This window comes from Phyllobates terribilis, unplaced genomic scaffold (genome assembly GCF_046119375.1).
Source record: "Phyllobates terribilis strain yellow unplaced genomic scaffold, ASM4611937v1 Scaffold_2__4_contigs__length_985480577, whole genome shotgun sequence".
Taxonomy (NCBI): Eukaryota; Metazoa; Chordata; class Amphibia; order Anura; family Dendrobatidae; genus Phyllobates; species Phyllobates terribilis.
Window position 1 is genome coordinate 744,787,762 of NW_027362762.1, and position 19,930 is coordinate 744,807,691.

General features: G+C 45.0%; 1 protein-coding gene across 2 annotated transcripts in view; it reads left to right on the forward strand.

Annotated features, from left to right (window-relative positions):
* Positions 1–19,930, forward strand: part of EFHC2 (EF-hand domain containing 2) — a 140,464-nt gene that overhangs the window by 64,928 nt on the left and 55,606 nt on the right. For both annotated transcript variants that reach the window (XM_073667242.1, XM_073667243.1), the window contains exons 8-10: positions 15,213–15,378; positions 16,029–16,171; positions 17,825–18,021. In XM_073667242.1, the coding sequence (XP_073523343.1) occupies positions 15,213–15,378; positions 16,029–16,171; positions 17,825–18,021 (506 nt within the window). The remainder of the gene's footprint in view (positions 1–15,212; positions 15,379–16,028; positions 16,172–17,824; positions 18,022–19,930) is intronic.

The following is a 19,930-nucleotide window of genomic DNA, read 5'->3' on the forward strand; positions in this document are numbered from 1 at the left end:
TTTGGGAGGCATGTCCCCCATTTTAATAACCAGTAAAGGCTAAGTATACTACTGTGAGATGATTTTAATAGCCTGGGAAGTTCCATGTTTATTACCCCTTTTTCAGGCTATAAATAGTGTTGAGCGAGGTCACCGTGATACTCGGGTGCTCGACCTGAGCAACGAGCCCAATGTTAGTCTATGGGAGACCCGAGCATTTTTGCGACGGCACCTCCGGCAGTCTGTAGAAAGCCTAAAAAGTGCCCAAAACGATAGTGACAGTGCTCAAAAGACATGGGGACAGCATGGGCATCGCCTCAGGAAGCATTTCTGACCCCCAGGTCACTGCTGTCAACAGCGTGGTCAGAGGTATTAAGCCACTTTTATGGGCTCACAAGAAAACGTTCAAAAACAAAACTGAAAGTGCTTTCCTGTGAAATATGTTAAGGAACTTCCTTTCCAGGGTAAAGACTTGTGTATAAGGTAAAATAAATAACTAAAAACAAAAATACTCCTCCACAGCTTAGGCTATGTTCACAAGTAGCATTTTTTATGCGTTTTTGCACTTTTCTATTGCTTTCAACCGTGACAAATGCATTCACCGAGAAATGTCATTTTAACATTTTACAATCTTATCTGGCCATGTGCTGTGTGACACATGCATACAGTGCTGAAAAGACATAGGAACAGCATGGGGAAGACCCCTGGAAGCATCCCAGGTCACGGCCTAAAAGTGTGCCCATCAGAAGTGATCCTTGCCGCATCAGATGATGCAGACTTGCAACTATCCCCATGCAAGTCCTTGTCCCAGGGCAGTGCTCAATTGTACCTCCCCCATTCCTTGCAATGCAAGCGCAAGTATGCAGCCTGCCACCCACCCACCCCCAGGCTGCAATACCTTACTGCTAGCTTGCTTGCACTTCAAATTGGGCCTTTTAGGCATGTGGAGGCAGACGCCGGCCACCATGTCATGGCTGCGTCGGCGGCCTGTTATCCATACTCAGTCCCCAGCCGCCCGGCGGCCGGGTGTCCACGCTCGGTCCCCAGCCGCCAGGGGGCAGCCGGGTGTCCATAAACAGTCCCCAGCCGCCCCTATTTCTCCGCTGAACTTCCCCCACACTTTTCTTAGCCTGGCCTGCTTTGGGGCAGCATTGGACGAGCCCATCAGAGAACCAGACTCCTCCGGTGGGCCCTGGCTTCTCCATCAGGGGAGTTGAGAGTGCCAAGGTGAGGAGCATGATGATGATGATAGAAGTTAGCATCTGCGTTGTTTTCTTGGAATGCAAGCGTAAGTGTGCAACCTGCCACCCACCCACCCCCAGGCTGCAATACCATACTGCTAGCTTGCACTTGAAATGGGGCCTTTTAGTTTGGAGGAGGCCGAAGCTGGCCACTACCTCATGGCTGCTTCGGCAGCGAGGTATCCATACTCAGTCCCCAGCCGCCCGGCGGCCGGGTGTCCACGCTCGGTCCCCAGCCGCCTGGGGGCGGCTGGGTGTCCATAAACGGTCCCCAGCCGCCCCTATTTCTCCGGTGAACTTCCCCCACACTTTTCTTAGCCTGGCCTGCTTTAGGGCAGCATTGGACGAGCCCACCAGACAACCAGACTCCTCCGGTGGGCCCTGGCTTCTCCATCAGGGGAGTTGAGAGTGCCAAGGTAAGGAGCATGATGATGATGATAGAAGTTAGCGTCTGTTTTGTTTTCTTGGAATGCAAGCGCATATATGTAGTAGCGGCTAGGCCTGAGGTGGTCAGCGTTTTGGCGCATATCCTACCTCCTCCGAGGATTGCTGGATGTTTTCCTGCTACTATCCCAGTTCTATGACTCCCGTTAAAACAAAGCTTCAGGTGATGAATGATGGATGAGGTGGTGGCAAGGGAGAAAGAGGAGGAGGAACAGGGACCATTCACATCAATATCAGGCCAGTCAACCACACATGTCTTGTAGGATATGTTTCTGTACCAAAAGGAGCGGTTCGGCTACACAGTTATAGGGCATACAGTGAGTGCAATGCCTACCAAAAATTTCGAGGCACTCCAATGCCCCTTGGAAGTGACATGGAGGTCAGAGGGCTTTAACTAAACCGTTTTTTCCATTTATAGCAACTGGGTCTCCTGTGCACTGTTGGCCTAAGCCGTGAATGGAAGGCTTTTCAAAAATTATGAGGTGGATTACAGCATACTAAAAACCTACCCATTATTGGGGAGTGGGTCTCCCTTAGTGTTCGCCTATGTATTGAAAAGCAAAAGCTGACTAAAATTAGGAGGAAATGCAATGCCCGTTGGAAGAATGGTGGAGGTCGCAGTGGAATAAAAAGACAATATCAATGCCCCTTGGAAAAGTGGTGGAGGTCGCAGTAGCTTAACAAGACGGTTTTAATGCCCCTTGGAAGAGACGTGGAGGTCGCAGTGGAATAAAAAGACAATATCAATGCCCCTGAGAAAAGTGGTGGAGGTCGCAGTAGCTTAACAAGACGGTTATAATGCCCCTTGGAAGAGACATGGAGGTTGCAGTGGAATAAAAAGACAATATCAATGCCCCTGGGAAAAGTGGTGTAGGTCGCAGTAGCTTAACAAGACGGTTTTAATGCCCCTTGGAAGTGACGTGGAGGTTGCAGTAGCTTAACAAGACGGTTTTAATGCCCCTTGGAAGAGACGTGGAGGTTGCAGTAGCTTAACAAGACGGTTTAAATGCCCCTTGGAAGAGCCATGCAGTACAGCATATTAAAAACATTATTCCCATTATTGGGGAGTGGGTCTCCCATAGTCTTTGCCTATGCCTTCCAAGCAAAAGCTGACAAAAATTAGGACGGAGGAACTTGCAATGCTGGCTAACAAGAGCCATGCAGTACAGCATCTTAAAAACATTATTCCCATTATTGGGGAGTGGGTCTCCCATAGTCTTTGCCTATGCCTTCCAAGCAAAAGCTGCCAAAAATTACGACAGAGGAACTTGCAATGCTGGCAACACGGACCAAGGTCACCCTGGTGGTATAGTGGTGGTGGAGGCTGAGGATAAGGAGAAGAGCAAAATACAGCCGAAATGTGGAAGCGTGTACCCATGTGTGGGTGTGAAGCGGTGCATGGGAATACACCTCCCGAAAAAACACAGTGGATTTGACTTTATGTTTATGAGAAGTCTGGCCCAATCCAGCCCTTGTTCATTTTGATAAGGGTCAGCTTGTCAGCATTGTCAGTTGACAGGCGAGTGTGCTTATCTGTTATAATTCCCCCAACGGCACTAAAAGCACGCTCCGAAAACACGCTAGCGGCAGGGCAGGCCAGGACCTCCAAGGCGTACAGAGCGAGTTCATTCCAAGTGTCCAGCTTGGATACCCAAAAATTAAAAGGACAGAGGAATCACGGAGGACGCTGGTATGCGTCTCTCTCGCCTGTACGCCTTGGTTGGGCAATGAACTGTGACCTCTGCCACTAGCGTGTTCAGATGGGAATTTTTTTAACAGTTCTGCAGCAAGCGCCTTCTGGTACTGCCCCATTTTTGTAGACCTCTCCACCTCAGGAATAAGAAAGTGAAAGTTCTCCTTGTAGCGGGGGTCTAAAAGTGTCACCAACCTGTAATGACTGTCACCCAACATTTTGACAACGTAAGGGTCACGGTTAAGGCAGTGTAACATAAAGTCAGCCATGTGTGCCAGACTGGTAACGGGCAAGACTTCCGTGTCCTCACCAAGATGACAACTGACCATGCGCTCCTCCTCCTCCCCCCTGTCCTCAGGCCACCCACGCTGAACCGACGGTATGACAGTTGTACAGGTACTACTGTCTACAGCGCATGATACCAGCTCCTGTTCTTCCTCCTCCTCCTCTCCCTCATTGTCCCCCAATGCACATTGGGATGAGATGAGGCTGGGCTGTGTGTAATCGCCCGCTACGGTTTCTTGATCCATCTCATCATACTCTGGCTGCAATGCCTCCTCTTTAATTCTCTGCAGAGAGCGTTGCAAAAGACAGACAAGTGGGATGCTGACACTAATGATGGCGTCATCGCCACTCACCATCTTGGTGGACTCCTCAAAGTTTGTCAGGATGGTACATATGTCAGACATCCAGGTCCACTCCTGAGGTCTTATGTGTGGAGTCTGACCTGAATATCGACGGCCTTGTTGCAGCTGGTACTCCACAACTGCTCTCTTCTGCTCACAAATCCTTTGCAACATGTGGAGGGTAGAGTTCCAATGTGTGGGGACATCACACACCAGTCGGTGTGCCGGAAGCTGCAAACGCTGCTGCAACACAGCAAGGGCGATGAGCTGACAGGCGGCGTACTTTGACGAGCAGATCTGGCAACTCGGGGTACGATTTAAGAAACCGCTGAACCATGAGGTTAAGCACATGAGCCAGGCATGGTACGTGTGTGATCTCGCCTCGCCTCAGAGTCGCCACCAGGTTACTGCCATTGTCACACACGACCATGCCTGGATGTAGGTTCAGCGGTCTCAGCCACAGATCTGCCTGCTCTTTCACAGCTGTCCACATCTCTCAAGCAGTGTGAGGTTTATCACCTAAGCTTATGAGTTTCAGCACAGCCTGTTGCCGCTTGGCTGAGGCAGTACTGCAGTGCTTCCAGCTTGTAACTGATGTGGTGATATCTGAGATGGAGGCTGAACATGAGGAGGAGGAGGAGGATGATGTGCAGGAGCTGTACACTGTGGGGTCAACTGACTGACATAGGGCCCACAATCCTTGGTGTGGGGAGTATGTGTTCCGTCCCAAGGTCCGACTGGGTCCCGGCTTCCACTATGTTTACCCAGTGTGCCGTCAGGGAGATGTACCATCCCTGGCCACAAGCACTTGTCCACGTGTCCGTTGTCAGGTGGACTCTCCCAGTAACTGCATTGTTGAGGGCACGGCAGATGTTTTGGGACACGTGCTTGTTTAGTGCGGGGATGGCACACCGGGCAAAATAGAGTCGGCTGGGGACCAAGTACCGAGGGACGGCCACCGCCATAAGGTTGCGGAAGGATTCCGTCTCCACCAGCCTAAAAGGCAGCATTTCCAACGCAAGCAGTCGTGAAATGTGCAAATTTAGGACTGTGGCCTGTGGTGCGTTGGCTGCGAATTTGCACTTTCGTTCAAAGCTCTGGGATATGGACAACTGAACGCTCCGGTGGGACGTGGACGTGGACGTTGATGCTGTTTCTTGAGAAACTGCCATAACAAGTGAAGACTGAGAGGAGGGGGCATCTTTGCATGCAGTATGGACAGGGGATTGCCTTGCACGCACAACAGGGGATTCTATCACACGCACAACAGCGGAAGATGCAGTGGTGACACCCGCTGACACTGGTCGTGGACCCTGGGTTTCACCCCACAAAGTCGGGTGCTTTTCTGCCATGTTCCTGATCATGCTGGTGGTGGTCAGGCTGGTAGTTTTGTCACCCTTGCTGATGCTGACATGGCAGGTGGTACAAATGGCCTTTTTGGGGTTATCAGCAGAGTCTTTAAAAAAATTCCAGACTCTGGAAGACCTACCAGTTGTACTGGCAACGTCCCTCGTGTTGGTGTTACGGGGAACTGTTGCCCGCCTTCTGTGTGCGGCCACCACACTGCTTCTTCCTGCCTGTTGGGGTGCTCTGCCTCCCTCCCCCTGTGTGCTGCTGGCCTCGCTCTGCGTGTCCTCCTGCCACATTGGGTCAGTTACTAGATCATCCACCACCTCCTTCTCTTCCACTTGCACACCACGATCCTCCTCCTCACTTCGTGGCAATTGTGTCTCGTCATCGTCCACCTCTTGTGACAAATTGCCAGCATCGACTTCCTGTGGCCATGGCTGTTCAAATATTTGGGCATCGCTACATGGGATCTCCTCTTCCACCACTTCAAGCGGAGCAGGCGAGGGGCACAAATATGGAAATAGACCAGTGAACAGCTCTTCAGGGTGTCCAACTGTGGGATCAGTTGCTGTCTGACGACACTCGGCATGGTGGGAGGAAGGAGCATCAGGGTGAGGAGGAGTATGCGGTCGAGACTCACGGCTACTAAGACTTGACCGTGTGGAAGAGAGACTGGAGGTGGTGGTGCCCAAGTGACAGGAAGTATTATCTGCTATCCAATTAATAACCTGTTCACACTGATCAGTTCGCAATACCGGTGTTGTAGTGTGGTTCCCTAGTAATTTGGTCAAGAAGTGGGAGCAAGAAGATGTGGCTGTTGGTTGTGGCACATTTTCACCTTGGCCACGGCCCCGTCCTCTACACGCACCATCACCAGAATATCCAGTTCCACGTCCCTTGCCACGCGCCTTGCCCATTGTAAATGAAGTAAAATAGCTTACACTCGCACTATCAATGGAAAAAGGGTAATAAAAAGGAGGAACCGTGGAAGAGGAAAACCACAGTTCTATTTGTCTGGCCTACACCCGACTCTTTTAAACAGATATATTTGTGACTGAACAGACAGGGAGACACTATTACTGTTTTTTTTTACGTAAAACAGCTGGATAATACAGAGATTTGAACCGTGGAACTGCAAAACCACAGTTCTAATTTACTGGCGTATACCAGACTTTTTTAAATAGATATATTTGGAGCTGAACAGTCAGTGACACATTCAAACTGTTTTTTTTTATGTAAAGAAGACCCAAAAGTGGATAATACAGAGATTTGACCCGTGGAACTGCAAAACCACAGTTATAGTTATGTGGCGTACACCAGACTCTTTTAAACAGATATATTGGTGTCTGACCAGTCAGGGAGACACTATTAATACAGTTTTTTTTTACGGCAAAAAATGCCAAAAACAGGATAATACAGAGATTTGACCCGTGGAACTGCAAAACCACAGTTATAGTTATGTGGCGTACACCAGACTCTTTTAAACAGATATATTGGTGTCTGAACAGTCACAGACACACTCATTTTTTTTTGGGGGGGGGGGGGATACCAAAAGGTTAATAAGACGCTTATTTGTACAGTCTGACTGAGGAAAAAAAAATACAGGATTTAGATGAAAAAAAAGGATTTTTCCTGGCCCCTGAGATCGGGGGATAAGTCTAGCGATTTGACCAACAGGAGCACACAGGACTGTAATGCAGCGTTTGCTGGTATAACCACTGCGTCTCCTATACAGCCTGCCTGCCTGCCTGATATCGGGGATGGATATTAGTCCTGAGAAGGACTGTTTGTTTGATTTGGCAGGCTTTAGAGACCCTACACTACCTATTTCGCACTATACAGTCATATGAAAAAGTTTGGGCACCCCTATTAATCTTAAGCTTAATGTTCTATAAAAATTGGTGTTTTTGCAACAGCTATTTCAGTTTGATATATGTAATAACTGTTGGATGCAGTAATGTTTCTGCCTTGAAATGAGGTTCATTGTACTAACAGAAAATGTGCAATCTGCATTCAAACAAAATTTGACAGGTGCATAAGTATGGGCACCTCACCAGAAAAGTGACATTAATAGTTAGTAGATCCTCCTTTTGCAAAAATAACAGCCTCTAGTCGCTTCTTGTAGCTTTTAATGAGTTCCTGGATCCTGGATGAAGGTATTTTTGACCATTCCTCTTTACAAAACAATTCCAGTTCAGTTAAGTTTGATGGTCGCCGAGCATGGACAGCCCTCTTCAAATGATCCCACAGATGTTCAATGATATTCAGGTCTGGGGACTGGGATGGCCATTCCAGAACATTGTAGTTGTTCCTCTGCATGAATGCCTGAGTAGATTTGGAGCGGTGTTTTGGATCATTGTCTTGCTGAAAGATCCATCCACTTTGTAACTTCATATTTATCACTGATTCTTGAACACTATTGTCAAGAATCTGCTGATACTGAGTGGAATCCATGCGTCCCTCAACTTTAACAAGATTCCCAGTGCCAGCATTGACCACACAGCCCCAAAGCATGATGGAACCTCCACCAAATTTTACTGTGGGTAGCAAGTGTTTTTCTTGGAATGCTGTGTTTTTTTGCCTCCATGCATAACGCCTTTTTGTATGACCAAATAACTCAATCTTGATTTCATCAGTCCACAGGACCTTCTTCCAAAAAGAAATTGGCTTCTCCAAATGTGCTTTTGCATACCTCAGCCAACTCTGTTTGTGGCGTGCTTGCAGAAACGGCTTCTTTCGCATCACTCTCCCATACAGCTTCTCCTTGTGCAAAGTGCCTTGTATAGTTGACCGATGCACAGTGACACCATCTGCAGCAAGTTGATGCTGCAGCTCTCTGGAGGTGGTCTGAGGATTGTCCTTGACTGATCTCACCATTCTTCTTCTCTGCCTTTCTGATGTTTTTCTTGGCCTGCCACTTCTGGCCTTAACAAGAACTGTCCCTGTGTTCTTCCATTTCCTTACTATGTTCCTCACAGTGGAAACTGACAGGTTAAATCTCTGAGACAGCTTTTTGTATGCTTCCCCTGAACAACTATGTTGAATAATCTTTGTTTTCAGATCATTTGACAGTTGTTTTGAGGAGCACATGATGCCACTCTTCAGAGGAGATTCAAACAGGAGAACAACTTGCAAGTGGCCACTTTAAGTAGCTTTTCTCATGATTGCATACACCTGGCTATAAAGTTCAAAGCTCCATGAGGTTACAAAACCAAAAAAAGTGCTTTAGTAAGTCAGTAAAAAGTAGGTAGGAGTATTTAAAACAAGAAAATGATAAGGGTGCCCATACTTATGCACCTTTCAAATTTTGTTTGAATGCAGATTGCACATTTTCTGTTAGTACAATAAACCTCATTTCAAGGCAGAAACATTACTGTGTCCAACAGTTATTACATATATCAAACTGAAATAGCCGTTGCAAAAACACCAATTTTTATAAAACATTAAGCTTAAGATTAATAGGGGTGCCCAAACTTTTTCATATGACTGTATATCTCTCCCTAACTCAGCAACACTGACTCTACACTGTCTGATCCCGGGCGACTGTGTCCAAGATGGCGGTGCCCGGTTTTAAATACTCGAGGTGAAGCTGTGCGGCCAGCCAATCACTGTAATGCCCACAAACAACATGGCTGCGGCATTACAGTGACTGGCTGGCAATCCCTGCATGTTCATTGGCTCTGTAAAGAGCTCCAAACGTGCAGGGCGGAGACCCGAGCTCCCGCCCGAGTAACCCGGAAATGCTCGGTGCTCGCCGAGCATCCCGAGTAGCGTGATGCTCGGGCGAGTACCGAGCAGTGTCGAGCATGCTCACTCAACACTAGCTATAAACATCAGTTCCCAGCTGTTGGCTTTTCCTCAGCTGTTTTTTTCTTTAATTAAGTGAATTATTAGCTATATACATGAACATTAAACTACACATGCACTCCACAAATTTTATATGTCACTGATTTCTTTCTATCTATCTATTCTATATACTGTATGTATCTATTTTATCTATTCTATTCTGACCGGTCATTCTGTGAATTTACTGTACTCGGCTGATGAAATGTCGCATTTTCTAGGGGAAGGATGCGAAAAAAATCGGACAGCACACATATTGTCCGATATACGCGGCATGCTGCAATTTTTTTCTCAGTCCGATCTGAGAAAAAAATCGCAGATGAGCAGGGAATCATGAAATAACATTAGTCAGAGTGCAATCCGTTTTTTATGCAGATGAGTATGAGATCTTAGTTTGATACTCCATCTGACAGCAGCATGATGTAGGAACAGAGACACTGATTCTAGCGATGTGTTACTTACTGGGCTGCTTGCTGTAGTTTTGATAAAATCAATATTTTATATGCTGCAGAGCTATGTAACCTCTGCTGATGCCCCGCATGGTTCCCCTCCTCCCTCTAGCGGGGCCGCCAGCTTATTCACCACCCCAGCCGCAGCAGTGTCCTCGTGAGCTTCCCCCTCCTCAGTGCACGCCACACTCCCGGCGGCGCGCCTAGTGCGCGTGCTCCCCTGCTCTTAGAGCGGCAGGGCGCACATGGTAAATGCCCCCAGCTAACAACTGGGAGGCATTTAGTTTAGTTAGCTGGGAGGCATCTTGTATAAAAGGCACTCTCCCCAATTGGGAGGTGCCTGAGCAACTCTTATAGTTTAGTGTTAGGTGGTTTAGTGTGTGCAACTGTATGTTGCCAGGTCCCCTGTCCCTAGTCTGTTAAAGTTATTCCCTTATCCTGTGTCCCCATTAGTCTATTATAATGATACCCTATCCTGTTCTGTCTCTGTAGTCCTGAGTAGGTTGTATGTTACCCTGAAGCCTCATCTGCGGTATCTGTACCCCGGCGCCGCATCGGTGGTACCAGAATAGTTTCCTGAGACCTGTGTGTCTGTACCTGTCCCAAGTGACTGTCCAGTTTGCCATCCAGAAACTGCACAGTCTGAACCTGTCCCAGTGGCCGTCCTTTCTTCTATCCAGAAACTGCACAGTCTGAACCTGTCCCAGTGGCTGTCCTGTCTTCTGTCCAGAAACTGCACAGTCTGAACCTGTCCCAGTAGCCGTCCTGTCTGCTATCCAGAAACTACACAGTCAGAACCTGTCCCAGTACCCGTCCTGTCTGCTATCCAGAAACTACACAGTCAGAACCGGTCCCAGTGGACGTCCTGTGTGCTATCCACAGCCGCAGTCTGTTCCTGTCCCAAGTGGCCATCCTGTCCTGTCTAGGACTTTCTATCCAAATTAACGTCTCTGACCCTTGGGGTCAGCTGCTACTGCCGGACACTGCCCTGGAGTTGCACCTGGCAGCTTCCGGCCGCACAAGCCTGACCTCACCACTAGAGGCTCCAGTGAACACCAAGGTAGCTTCTTAGTTATGCCCCTCCAGAGTAAGTCCGGTCCGTGGCACAGTGGGTCCACAAACCACGTGCTCCACCTTTGTGCGTGACAAGCTACCAGTTCTCTGAAAGCTGAGCTCTGTATAACCCCGTTCTCCCACACCACTGATTGGCAGTTTTCTGCATATGCACAGTAAACACAGAAAGCTGCCAATCAGTGGTGGGGGAGGGATTATATAGAGCTCACGAATATGGATGACTACATGACAGCAGGTTTACTAAAATAGTGATTTAATCAAAACTACAGCAGCAGCCTAGTAAGTAACACATTGCTGGAATCAGGGTCTCTGTCTCTGCATTATGCTGCTCTCAAAAACCGGATAACAAAGTCCCTTTAACCCCTTAACAACATCTGACGTACTAATACGCGTCTGTGCCCTGGGACTTAAGAGCCAGACCCGTATTAGTACGTCATGGCGATCGCGCGCGCACACAGGCTGTGCGGGCGCGATCGCCGCCGGGTGTCAGCTGATTGTCACAGCTGACACCCGATACTATGTGCAGGGAGCAGTCCTGCACTGCTCCCAGCACATTAACCCCCGCGATGCTGCAATCGAAGTCGATCGCAGCATTGCGGGGGCAAGGGGAGGTGATCGCAGATACTCACCTCCTCTTCCGGCTTCCAGCACTGTCTGCAAAGGCTTCCCGGGTGTTGCCATGACGACCCGATGTCGTCATGACAACATCCGGGTCACCAGACAGCAGGAAGATTGTTTCGACATGCGCAGTGCATCTCCAAACAATCTTCTCCCTGTCCAGCGCTGACAGCCTGCTTGACACAGGGATGGTGCTGCATTCCTGTGCCATGCAGGCGATCAGAGAAAAAAAGTGAAAGTCCCAGAGTGGGACAAAGTAATAAAGTATATAAACTTTCAGAAAGTGAAAAAAAATAAATAAAAAAAATTGCAAAAATATAAAAAAATATATAAAAAAAATAATCCACCAAAAATAAAAATATAATGTACCCATCAATAAATATTATTATAAAAAAAACAATAAAAGTACACATATTTGGTATCGCCGCGTCCGGAACAACCTGACCTATAAAACTGTCCCACTAGTTAACCCCTTCAGTGAACACGGTAAAAAAAAAAAAAAAAAAAAAACGAAGCAAAAAACAATGCTTTATCACCATACTGCCAAACAAAAAATGGAATAACACGCGATCAAAAAGACAAATATAAATAAAAATGGTACCGCTGAAAACGTCATCTCGTCCCGCAAAAAACAAGCCAACATACAGCTCCATCAGCCGAAAAATAAAAAAGTTATAGCTCTCAGAATAAAGCTATGCTAAAAAATATTTTTTTCTATAAAATTGCTTTTATTATGTAAAAGTGCAAAACATAGAAAAACGATATAAATGTGGTACCGCTGTAAACGTACTGACCCGAAGAATAAAGCTGCCTTATCAATTTTACCACACGCGGAACAGAATAAAAAAAAATGAAAAAAACAATTCCTGAATTGTTGGTTTTTGTTTATTCTGCCTCCCAAAAATCGGAATAGAAAGCGATCAAAAAATGTCACGTGCCTGAAAATGGCACCAATAACAACGTCAACTCATCCCGCAAAAAACGAGCCGTCACATGACTATCTGCCAAAATCTGGAAAAATTATAGCTCTCAAAATATGGCGATGCAAAAACTAGATTTTACAAACAATGCGTCTTTTAGTGTGTGACAGCAGTCAGTCATAAAAACCCCATATGATTCTGGTATTGCTGTAATCACACCGACCCGAAGAATAAAGTCGTCTAATCACTTATACCGCACGAGGAACGGCGTCAAAAATAAACTCTTGGGTTAGGATTGGGCTAGGGTTAGGGCTGGGTTTGGGGTTAGGGTTAGGGCTGGGTTTGGGGTTAGGGTTAGGGTTGTGCTAGGATTAGGGTTGTACTAGGGTTAGGGTTGTGCTAGGGTTAGGGTTGTGCTAGGGTTAGGGTTGTGCTAGGGTTAGGGCTGGGGTTGGGGTTAGGGTTGGGGTTAGGGTTGTGATGGGGTTGGGATTTTTTTCAAAAGAAAAAAAGATGACGATATGGCGACTAGTGTTGAGCGCAAGTGCTCGCTTCTTGAGTTTGCATCGGGTGCTCTGGTATGCATTGAGTATCGTGGGTATTTGAGTGACATGCTCGAGTCTCTGCCCCATATGCTTCACGGCCAAAAAAACTTTACGGGGATTGCCTGCCATGCACGAGCGATCCCCGCATGTTTTTTTTTGGGTGTCTAATAACCGTGAAACATGCGGAGCAGGGACTCGAGCATGTCACTCGAGCACACGCTGTACATGGTGCATACCTGAGTACCTGATGCAAACTCAAGTAGCGAGCACTTGCACTCAAGACTAATGACAACTTATTCAATATGATGACCTAATGTAAACAAATTCTGTGTCGTACCTCTGGGTTCAAAATGTTCACTATACACCTTAATAAAATCCTTCAGGGGTATAGTTTCCAAAATGGGGTCACTTGTGGGGGAGCTCCACTGTTTAGGCACATCACGGGCTCTCCAAACGCGACATGGTGTCCGCTAACAAATTGAATGGAAAATCGGCTCAAATTGTTAGCGGACGCCATGTTGCGTTTGGAGAGCTACTGCGTGCCCAAACATTGGAGCTCCCCCACAAGTGACCCCATTTTGGAAACTAGACCCCCCAAGGCACCTATCTAGATGCATAGTGAGCACTTGGAACCCCCAGGTGCTTCACAAATTGATTCATAAAAATGAAAAAATGAAAAAAAAAACACTTTTTCATTTTTACGAATCAATTTGTGAAGCACCTGGGGGTTCCAAGTGCTCACTATGCATCTAGATAGGTGCCTTGGGGGGTCTAGTTTCCAAAATGGGGTCACTTGTGGGGGAGCTCCAATGTTTGGGCACACAGGGGCTCTCCAAACACAACATGGTGTCCGCTAATTATTCAAGCAAATTTTACAATCAAAAAGTCAAATGGCGCTCCTTCCCTTCCGAGCCCTGCCGTGCGCCCAAACAGTGTTTTTTCCCCACATATTGGGTATCTGCGTGCCCAGGGGAAATTGCACAACAAATTTTGGGGTCCATTTTTTCTTCTTACCCCTGTGAAAATAAAAAAAATTGGGTCTAAAGTAACATTTTTGTGAAAAAAGTTAAATGTTCATTTTTTTCTTCCACATTCAAAAAATTCCTGTGAAGCACCTGAAGGGTTAATAAAGTTCTTGAATGTGGTTTTGAGCACCTTGAGGGGTGCAGTTTTTAGAATGGTGTCACTTTTGGGTATTTTCTGTCATAAAGACCTCTCAAAGTGACTTCAAATGTGATGTGGTCCCTAAAAAAATGGTTTTGTAAATTTTGTTGGAAAAATGAGAAATCGCTGGTCAACTTTTAACCCTTATAGCTCCCTAACAAAAAAAAATTTTGGTTCCAAAATTGTGCTGATGTAAAGTAGACATGTGGGAAATGTTATTTATTAACTCTTTTGTATGACATATCGCTCTGATTTAAGGGCATAAAAATTCAAATTTTGAAAATTGCAAAATTTTCACCAAATTTCCGTTTTTTTCACAAATAAACGCAAGTGATATCGAAGAAATTTTACCACAATCATGAAGTACAATATGTCACGAAAAAAACAATCTCAGAATCAGGGGGATCCGTTGAAGCGTTCCAGAGTAATTACCTCATAAAGTGACAGTGGTCAGAATTGTAAAAATTGGCCTGGTCATTAACGTGCAAACCACCCTCGGGGCTTAAGGGGTTAAATGGTTTCTCTGGAAAATTTGAATATTGAGGCCGTGTCCAGATGGCTGTTGTAATACTCTGGCCATTCATATCTCCAAATATGAGACGTGTCTCAGTCTGTATGCCGCTCCCTACACTCTTCTGCGTGAAGAACGGGTGCAGGAGCTACCTGCCATTACATACACTGTTCTGGTGTGTAAAACAGGCCATTGGCAGCTCGAGGACCATAAATAGATGCTTCCTTCGAATATAGCCCTAGTTTACAAGAAAGCACTGTGATACAGATTGTAGAAGATAACACTCCACTAGGGGGCATTATATCACCATTTATTCCTATCTACCATTTTTTACACATACAGATGTTTTCCATCCCCTGTTGTGGCGTTTTTACATTACGGAAACTAATTTCCATAAATCTAGTCTTATACATTCATTTCTCATACCCTGCAGCTTGGATTAGAGAATGGCACGACGGCTGTAAATCATAGACTACAGACTTCCTCTGGCTTTTGGATGAGATTTTTTTTTTCAAAGACATTAACACTTCATACTTTTTTCTCAAAATGTTCAATATTGGCTTGGTGATTTAAAACAAATTTTAAAAACATTCACCGGTTCGCAAAGAAGGCCTGTTTCTTCTAAATCTGGTAGTCATTTTATAATAGGTTCATGATGCTACGTACATTACTTCCTACGAGATACCGTCCTAATCTCAGATATATCTTCAGAAATGTAAATTAGAATTCATGTTTATTTATTTTTTGTCTTTTAGAGGATTTTACACCTGTTCAGTACAAAGTTTCTCAACCTGTAAAGATTGTGAAGAAGACTCCACCTTACAATGGCTTTGGTTCTGAGGAAGACTCTCTTTGTTCTTGTTTGGGACTCCTACCAAAACCACCACAGCGAGATTTCAAGAAATTTATGGAAAAAGACAGGTAATTTTTAAAAAAGTTTTAATGACATTAGTGTAGTCCCAGCTTAAACTTCGCAGGACTTTCATTATGTGTGGAGACTAGGAGAATCCGTCAGCTAGATAGGAAAGGGTTCTTTACAGTTAGAGCAGCTTGAGTGTGAAATGCCCGACCACTAGAGGTTGTGATGATAAATACTATAATCTGCATTTAAAAATAAAGGGCTGGATGATTTTCTCACAACAAATGGCATTGTGGGTTGAGGATGTAAAAATCCTATGGCAATTATTCCATCATTTATGCTCCCTACAAGACCCAGAGTATGGCACATGTGGATCCCCTGGTGTATATCAGATGTGTTATGTATATGCCAATGGGTGAATGCCAAGATACCTTTGATATGTATGACAATTTGGGCCTCATGTATAGAATCATGCTGAGGGCAATCGTTATCAGTCATTTTGGAGCCATAGAGCTCTTTCCACCCGTCTGAGACGGACACATACATAGCACCTGTTGGGCGTAAAAAAAGGGGCTCGGCTGTATTTTTTATAATTAGGGCATCGCTGAGAACTGCAGACTTTCATTATCCGACAGCCTAGAGGCATGCATACAGTGATGCGGTAGACATCAGTATACACTTTGTACATGATGACATCTTCTCTCTGTTTTAGGAATGGTTTGGACAGCAATGTTCTAAGGTTTGTTGCAAAACTTATCACTGACAATCCGATTGAAAAAGAACGAACTTTCATCGTCTCCTACTTCTTAAGTGATGACACCATATCTGTGTTTGAGCCGGTGCAAAGAAATTCAGGTACTGAAACCAGACTGTCATATAAGTTTGTGTATATAAAATGTATTTCTAGATGAAAGCTTTAAAGGGAACATGTCATCAGAAAATGGCCTACTGTTGAAATCAGGCTTTATTGTTAAAGGAGTTTGTCCGGAACTTTTTTCATTGATGGTCTATCCCTAGGATAGGTCATTGTCAGGGATAACAGCAGGGAGAATCACGCAGATCCCACAGCTGTCACCAATTTGTCAGGGGAAACTGCTTCCAATCGTCAGGACAATTACACAATTAACTGACGAGTGCTTATCGAGGCCACAGCTGCTTCCACTATTAGACCAGTTATTGGGGAACTCACAATGAGCGTATGGTTTATACACCTCAACCATCGATCAGCTATTTGCAGCTGGGTACTGCACATCTGCCCCAATTGATTTGAATAGGGACGGATGTGCAGTATCCGGCCGCAGCCACTATACCATTAACAGAGCTGTGGTTTGCAGCTCTGCAAATGAGCACTCCAAGTCGGCATCGGTAACCGCTAATCAGAGGAGGTGCCAGGTGGTGCAACCCCAACGATCGGATATCAATGGCCTATCCTAAGGATGGGCAATCAATGTAAAAGACCCCTGTAAATGTATTTTTAAACATTTATTTTTCATATCACAAACTGTATGAAAAAAAAATAGAAATCTAGCAAGTTTCACACTGTCCACTGAGCATCTTATGGATTCTAACTTCCTGTTCTTTCAAGAAATCCACACTTATATTAGCTGCAATGGACTGACTCAGACCCTATCTTCTGTAACGAAGCATCTAATGAGTGTGTGTAAAGGTCATTTTGAAGGGAGAGGGCGCTGTGAAGGTCCCCTTTCTGATTGAAAGACGTTTTTTCAGAGCTGACAGAGGTCATACAACATGATAAAATACAAGTCAGGGCAAACAATGATCCAAAGGCTGAAAATAATCTTCGTCAAATAAAAATAGCAAGCAATAAATACTTTTTCAAAGGTGAATATGCCATAAATGCCTGAGATGGGACAGATTATTTAGAAGGGAAATCCTATTGGGAGTCATCCTGTTATGATAACATAAAATTATATATGTGCAAATTCATTGCTCCATCTTTATGTAAAACTTCGAATTACTATATTTTTGAACCGACATTTTTTTTGCTTAACCCCCTCCCAACATATGACTTACTGGTATGTCATATTACTCAGGAAATTTGCATAAATCGATGTACTGGTACGTCATAATGATTATGCGGGCACAGGAGCTGCGCCTGCACAATCACGGCTGGGAGTGCGGCTTAACTGTTAGCCGAGTTCCTGCTGTAACTCAAGCACCGACCCTGGCTGTTTAACCCTCTCAGTGCCATAGTCAATAATGAATGCGGGATTTAGAAATTACATATACCTAAATTTAGCACTAACATGAAGTACAATGTGTATCGAAATCACTGATATTTGTAGAAGCATTACAGAGTTATTACAACATTAATTGACACTGTTCAGATTTGAAAACTTTGGCCTTGTCGGGAAGGTGACAATAAGCTTTGGTGTTAAGTGGTTAAAGAAAAGCTATTATTCTGTTTGCTGCCGGACAGCTCATAGCCGAGTGGGATTTTCTTTTGGACCCAATTTATCTCTTATGTGTGTGTGATTGTGTTTTTAGGAATCACAGGTGGCAAGTTTTTGGAAAGATGTCGAGTTAAGAAACCTGGACAGGAGTTATTTAAGTCTGAGATGTCAGAATATTTCAAAGCAGAAGACCTCTTTGTTGGTGCCCGGGTTAACTTCAATGGACACAAGTTTATCTTGGTGGATGCAGATGAGTATGTCTTCTGCTACATGGAGAAGAACTCTCAGGAGGTGATTACAACATTTAGATTTTCTGTAATATAATTTGCTGTGTAAATGGGAGTGTAAGACTATATTCACACTTCTGTATTTATGGTCTGAGTGCTCTCCACAGAAAAAACTGACGTTATATAGTCAGCACTATGGCCAATGTTATTCGATTGGGTTGTTCGGTTGACATTTTTTTTTTTACGAGGACCTGATGTCCGTGTGGAAAAAAATTATAGCATGCACTAGTCTTCTCCGGCTATTCAAGTCTGTTTGTGATCAAAGAAAAATCGGATCCCATAGGGATCAACCACATAGCAGCCGATTGTCACAGATACACTGACATTAACCCCTTCACAACATATGACGTACATGTACGTCATATGTTGTGTCCCTGCCTTTGATGCGGGCTCGCACGTCGAACCCGCATCTTTCCCGGTAGAAAACGCAAAAGACAACGGAAAACAGAGGATAAAGACTTTACAGCACGAGACCCTAAATAATTCTTTCTTTGAGGTAAAACATTTTTTGAAAACAGGCAGGGAAATACTTTATCTCACAAAAGATCCCCTGCTGTCCTGTCTGTATACTCTCTTTTGCTTCCTCCCTTATACCATGTCAGGGGCACATTTATAAGATTATTTCAGCACAGGAACATTTTTTTAAAACACATCCAATTGTGGAAATTATTATTATTCCAAGATCTATTGATGAAAATCAGCTTTAAAATTAACCTTGTTTGTGAGAAAAACCTTTACATTTCCTGGAAGAGAGACAGAAAAAACAATTTTTGAGATCTGATGAAAGATGCTTCAGGATTGTTATTTCATGAGGTTTTGCTAAAATAGACATATGAAGGTATTGGACAGGTCCTCTTCAAATGAGCTTCATCTGTGATCAGTGCAGGTCTTGCACCTAATACCCCAGGGATAAGCTGTTATGTCTGGATACATCTGTGGGCTGCCATCCATTTCCAGATGATACTAGGGAAATGTTGTATTCCACGGTGCCCATTATAACGAACAGCTCCATCAGAGTGGGTGGCATTGTTTACAGTGTAGTTGCTCTTCGTTGTGGCTAATAGAGAGGAGTGTTTAGTGCCCCCTTTATAATGCTCATATTCCTTTAAAGGAGCCAGGGAGCACAGTTGGCTTAAAGGGAATGTGTCAGAACAATCCAACCCCTTAAACTGTTTTTATGGTCTGAAATATAATGTCTTAATGCGATTTGTTACTCTCTGACTGAACAAAAATCTATATTTTAATTAATATGCAAATGAGGCTATGGTGCTCTGGGGGTGATCAGAGCACTTCCCAAGCTTTTGGTTCTATTCCCCACACAGCCGGGGTTGGGCATAGAGCCAGGGAGGCACAGGCTCAGGGAATTCTTTGATCACAGCCAGAACACTTATGCTTCATTTGTATGTGAATTAAAACAGTGATTTTTTTTCTATCAGAGAGCAACATTAGTATCAGTAAAGATGTGGATGACATTATCTTTCAGAGAGCAGCCTGACCATATACTGAAGAGAAAAGGGGTGAATCATTCTGACATTCTCTTTAATCCCCCTAAGGTAATCAACATTCCGGTGTTTAGGCTACACCAGGTGATCCTCTAAGCTTTTGGTCCGGGTGGGCATATGGACCCCGGGCATCGATCCAGCAAGTACAAACACAAAACACAAAATCACAGATGGTGGAGCACACCAAATATAGGATTAGGATTCTTAAAGAAGTTGTCCACTACTTTATATGAACTCCCCAATGTATCCAACTGGGGCCCAGAAGTGTTTTTGTATATACCTTGCGGTACCTTTTCTGCCTCAGAGCGGCGCTATCGCTGGCCGCTCAGAGGCATCACGTGACCCGTCAAGTGAGGCGTGACACCAGTGATGTGCTCCCCGCGGTGGATGCTGGGCTGTGGACCCTGTGTG